The sequence below is a fragment of the Lycium barbarum genome, chromosome 2 (genome assembly GCF_019175385.1).
Source record: "Lycium barbarum isolate Lr01 chromosome 2, ASM1917538v2, whole genome shotgun sequence".
Classification (NCBI taxonomy): Eukaryota; Viridiplantae; Streptophyta; class Magnoliopsida; order Solanales; family Solanaceae; genus Lycium; species Lycium barbarum.
Window position 1 is genome coordinate 36,793,693 of NC_083338.1, and position 5,525 is coordinate 36,799,217.

Sequence of the window (5,525 nt, forward strand, 5' to 3'; positions counted from 1 at the left end):
CATATTTTGTCAGATTAATTATTTTAGCTACTCATAAAAATCAGCACTCTGGGATGTTTTAACTTTTGCGCTGCTTGATAATTGTGATTGAAAAGCTTAAAACTTCATTGAAAGTATATTAAATTGTTTTTTATGTTCTATTGTTGGTATATTGTTTGTATCTAAAAATTGAGATATCAAACAGAGATATATTTTATGCGTATTTTTCATCTTTTTAAGTCTTTTCAATTATTGGTATAAATTCCAACATCGTGCTACACATCCATTTACTTTCCGTCAATTCTTCTATTCTTTCTTCAATGTCGAATGTTGAATAAAAGCTCCATTAAGCTTTAAGCTTTATTCTTAACTTTTTTTCTTCTCACAGGATCATTATTCAATACTTTTGTTGTTTTCAACTTCGGTTTGAAGATATGTAAAGGTTGCAAGAATATCGAAGCTGGAAAATATTGTCATCACTCTCGATCTTGAGTATTGTTGTTTATAGATTAGGATTTATAAGGTTCTGGTCCTGACTATTTATTATCTTATTTGAATTATTAATTTGGAAAAATTAAATTACTTTTGAATGATATCGTTTTTAAAACATAATAAATTGACGAGTGCAATTGTAATTATAATGTTTATATTTATATATTGTGTTTAAGTGGTTTGTTACTTTTTAAATATATATTAAGTACGAAAGAGGGCTATATATATATACCCTCTACTTTGTTTTATTTTTGAACTTTGGCCCCATTACGCTTTTTGGTGATTTGAGCCCCTCCTGTCTAGCAAAATTCTATATATGCCCTTTACTTTGATGGAGACGCTACATGGATGATACGGATTGCATGACCCGCTTAAATTTAAAAAACAAAAATTGATCGACCGGGTTTAACCCGCTACCCATCTAAAATACTCACCCCAATTAAAACCATAAACCTATCTTAAGTCTCTTATTTTAGAAAAAAGTGAGAGGTCACGAACGGCTACTACATCTCTCTTGCGATTCTTTGAACCCAACCCATGCCATTGACGAGTTGAAGCTCAAAAAGGCAAATTTCTTCACTAAAATTTTTCATATTAACTGATTTTAGTGTTTTAGTTTGTCGGTTTTGTGTTGTAATATGATTTCGCTTTCTAGGGTTTGTATTTTTTTTGCGTTAATGTAATTTCATGCCTTTTCTGCTAATATGTTTCGTTTTAGTGCTTATTTTGTGTATTTACTGTTGTATTATCATGCATGTGCTCTTTATAGTGTGGTCCCCTTTCTTTTTTGGATCTGTTAGGGTTTTTTTTCTGTTTTTTTTTAGTTATTGTGAGGGTTTGAGAACGGGGCGGGGGGGACATAAGACTGAATCTTTTGGGTTTTTGTGTTTCATACGTGGTATTGCATTTATGGGGTTGTGTCGGTGGAAAGTAGAAGCTTTTGGTGGTTTAGGGTTTCCTATTTTGGTTGCATTTGTGGGTTTGATGCTTTTATCGTTGAAATAGGCCACCCATAATAGCATGTGACTGATTTTGCATTGGTAAGTGGTAGTTGAGACTTAATTTATGCATTCTTTAGTAAGTAGTTTCCCTTAGTGTGGTACTTTATTATTATGTTTTGTATTCTTTATTAAGTGGTGCCATTGTTTGATGTTTTTTACCCTATGAGTTGTTTAACTTGACTTTATGCATGCTTTGCTTAATTTATGTTTTGTTTTGTAACTTTATGTCTCATGCATTTTCTGTTACAGTTTTGTGGATTAGAGATGGTTCATCTGGACCTGGTTTTCAATCATGGTGGTGGCTAGATAACTAAGCCACATGTTCTCTACTCAAAGATGAATGTTCACCTTTGGAGAGGGTCTGACTCAGACCTTCTATCCTTTAAAGATTTAGTTGATGAATACATTAAAAATTGCGGTTTGTAGGGGTTCAGCAACTAATTATTGCTGGTCCATCTGGAAAACATTATGAAATTGAAGATGATGTTGGAATTAGGCACCTATTGCGTCCTGTTAGTGATAAGTTTAATGTTATCAATATTTATGTTATAGAAGAGCGTGAGCTTACTGTTTGCCCCAACATTGTCCGCCATAATGAAACTTATGCAGTTGTAGTTTCAACTACTAGTGATGGTAGTATTAGTGAAAGTGAAGGGGAGGATGATGATGAAATTGATCTTGATGAGTTAGACTATGACTCTGACCAGATAAGATGCTTTTTGGCATAAAGAAACTAAGAAATTACTGAACACATTCTTGAGTACAAAGAGATACATTGTAGTATGTGTTTCAAGGATATAGCTGAAGCTAGAAAGTTATGAACTCGTATGCACTGGTTAGTAAGGATTTATAATTTTGAAGAGTGACAACAATAGGGTGAGATATAGGTGTGAAGAGGGCTGCCCATTTATTTATGTAATATCCAAAGACAATGGCAGGCAAGGCTGTAGAGTGAAGACATTAAACACAAGTTTAAAAACAGTAGGGTTGACTGTTCTACCATTGCACACTATTTCAAGAGGAAGTTGCAAGATGATCTTAAGTACAAAGTGAAAAAGATGAGGAATGATTTGCATGCTGCTTTTAACCTTAATGCTACTCATGGAAAGTGTAAAAGGGCAAAGAGAATAATTTTGAAGAAGCTTGAAGCCAATTTCAATGACGAAGGCTTACGCCAATAATTCGAGTGTTAGTAATTCTAGATCTGATGTGGTTATTAACTTATCCAAAGAGGACTACCTCAAGGAAAAACGACATTCCTAAAGAAACAAAGAGAAGCTGGACTTGGTTTCTCGAGCTTCTGAAGAGTTCATTGGAGTTGAATATGAGAGGAGGAGTGACATTTATCTCAGACATGCAGAAGGTACTTTTCTTGTCTTTACTTGTCTTAAATTATGTCATAGTTGTTTTAAGTTCTGTCCTTGTCTTAAATACTGTACATACTCTACTTATGTCCTTAGTTCAATGGAATTTTGTACTTAGTTTATTTTAGTTGACTTAAATTCTATATATACTCTACATAGCTCAAGTAATTAGTTGACTTAAATTATGTACTTGGTTTATTTTAGTTGACTTAAATTCTATACATACTCTAGTTAACTTAAGTAATTAGTTGACTTAAATTATGTAATTAGTTTATTTTAGTTGAATTAAATTATGTACTTAGTTTATTTTAGTTGATTAAATTCTATACATACTCTACTTAACTTAAGTAATTAGTTGATTTAAATTACGTTCTTACTTTATTTTAGCTGACTTAAATTCTGTACATATTCTACTTAACTTATGTAAGTAGTTGGCTTAAATTCTGTACATACTCTACTTAACTTAAGTAATTAGTTGACTTAAATTCTGTACTTAGTTTATTTTAGTTGAATTAAATTATGTACTTAGTTTATTTTAGTAAAATTGATGCCATTAATGCGGGAATTTATTGATGCCATTAAAACTATGCTTCCAGAAGCAAAGAGAAGGTATTGTGCCAAACATGTTGAGGCAAATTGAGAAAAAAATTCAGATCCTTGGAGATGAAGAAGCTGTTTTGGTGGGCATCATAGTCCACTTATGCAGAAGATTTTAAAGACTTGTTGAGGTTTATAGGACAGTTGAGTGAAAGTGTTGTGAAGTCATTATTGAAGTATCCTTCCCGGAGTTGGTGTAGGACATATTTTGACATCATTTGCGAGAATCCACCAGTCACCAACAATACGATTGAGTCCTTTTACTCTTGGATTCTGGCTGCTAGATACAAGCCAATCTTAATGCTTGAAGTTGAAAATATAAGGGAGAAGGTAACAAATCAGTTAAGAACTTATGAAGAAGGGTGAGTTCATGGAATCATGTGTACAGTCCTAAGAGCTTAGAAATGTGTTATGACTTCCTCAAAATTGCTCAAGCTTGTGTGGTGGATGCCAATGGTGATGATGGTTTTGAAGTTTCAAAAAACAGGACAAGCACATTGTGAAGTTGGAGATGAGAAGGTGCACATGTAGGATATGGACATCTTTAGAATCCCATGTCCTCATGCAATAAGGGCACCACAGTACTTGAAGAAAAACCCTTTATAGGAGATACACTGGTGGTACACAAAAAAGGCCTACCTGCTGGCGTGTCACCACAAGACACAACCAGATCTTGGTGAGAAATTATGGACAGTTGATCCAGCTCATGCAATGGATCCACTAGGTTTGGTGAATTTGGCAGATAGGTCTAGAGTCAAGAGATCCCGGCAAAAGAATGAAGCAAGTAAGAGGTAGTTTGAGTGGAGTTTGTTTAGGAAAGGCAAGATAATGGCTTGTGGAATCTGTGAAGGAGCTGGCCACAATGCATGGGGATGTAAAAAGGTAATGGCTACTTTTTACTATAATTAATGTATATTTTCCAGATTCTAACTAAAATTACTTCTATTTTTAGCCACTAAAAGCAATGAAAAAGAGGCAAAGATCAGCTATAGCTCAATCATCTAAAGGCAAGCAACCAGCAGATTCATTGAAGTCATCCAAAGGCAAGAAGTCTTTTGATGTGGGGCAGACATCAAAAATTAGGCAGGCAACATCTAAGAGAATGAGAACTTTGATTAATGAAAACAGTGAAGATGAAGTCACGCAAACACAAAAAGATTCTCAATCGTCTGCACATCAAGTGTCACAGCCCAGTAAAGACTCTGTCTTCATACCTGCTCCAAGAGTAAATCCTTGTCCATACTTTGGGTATCCATCCTTTGAACATGTTCCTGACCCAACATCAAGGCCATTTGTTATATCAGAGGCAAATATTAAGTTAGGTTTTATCCTAGGCGGCATGTTCAAGTGCCTACTGGAGCAATAAAATCAACTTCATAGAAGATCACACAGGTGTTAGTGAACCCATATATCTTCCTTACTCACTGACAAAGCTCACATGGCAGGGAAAGGAGGCAGTGACTGGGAATTAGCAGGAGAGGCAATGCAGGCAACAAAGACTTCAAAAATTAACACCAAGAAAGGGGAAAGGAAGTGACATTTAGTTGGTGTTATTTTGTTGTTAGTTTGGGATGTAATTACTGCTTAATGACAGTACAATTTTTGTTGCTTTAATGTCGTTTTGGTTGTGTGATTTGTAGTTGGATACCATGTTATGACTTAGGTTGTGTAAGTTTTTGTAGTTACAACATAGTATCCAGTTCTCCTAGCTTGTGTAGATGTCTAACTGTTGACATGCTTAACTAGGTGTGAATGTCAAACTTGGTTGGTACCATTTAATCTCAATGTTTTGGTTTGCTTTGCTTATTCTGGTAGGATTTTTAGTAGTTCAATTTCCATTGTTTCTGTTCTATTATTGTGCAGTATTTCGATTGTTTTTGTTCTGTTATTGTACCTAAGTTTTGTACAGCAAAAGATGCCATTAACACTTGCAAATTTCTGGGAAAAAACTATCCAGTTTGGGACTAGATTTTGTAAAGTTAAAAGTGTTCATTCTCCAAGATGTATGATACAACTACACATTAATAAACTCATCTAGTTAAAACAATTTCACAACAATATACTCCAAGTTAATATGCACGAGTAAATTGAC

At 34.3% G+C, this 5,525-nt stretch overlaps 1 protein-coding gene across 2 annotated transcripts; it reads left to right on the forward strand.

The window, feature by feature from the left end:
* Positions 1–359: 359 nt before the first annotated feature.
* On the forward strand, positions 360–5,239 carry LOC132626428 (uncharacterized). Of its 2 annotated transcripts, none has more exons than XM_060341293.1 (4): positions 360–502; positions 1,722–2,835; positions 3,433–4,315; positions 4,386–5,239. In XM_060341293.1, exons 3-4 carry the CDS (start codon positions 4,262–4,264, stop codon positions 4,797–4,799), a joined length of 468 nt encoding a protein of 155 aa, XP_060197276.1. In that variant the 5' UTR covers positions 360–502; positions 1,722–2,835; positions 3,433–4,261; the 3' UTR covers positions 4,800–5,239. The 2 variants fall into 2 exon arrangements, with proteins under 2 accessions (XP_060197276.1, XP_060197277.1); XM_060341294.1 differs by lacking the exon at positions 360–502 and adding an exon at positions 1,049–1,511.
* The last annotated feature ends 286 nt before the right edge of the window (positions 5,240–5,525 follow it).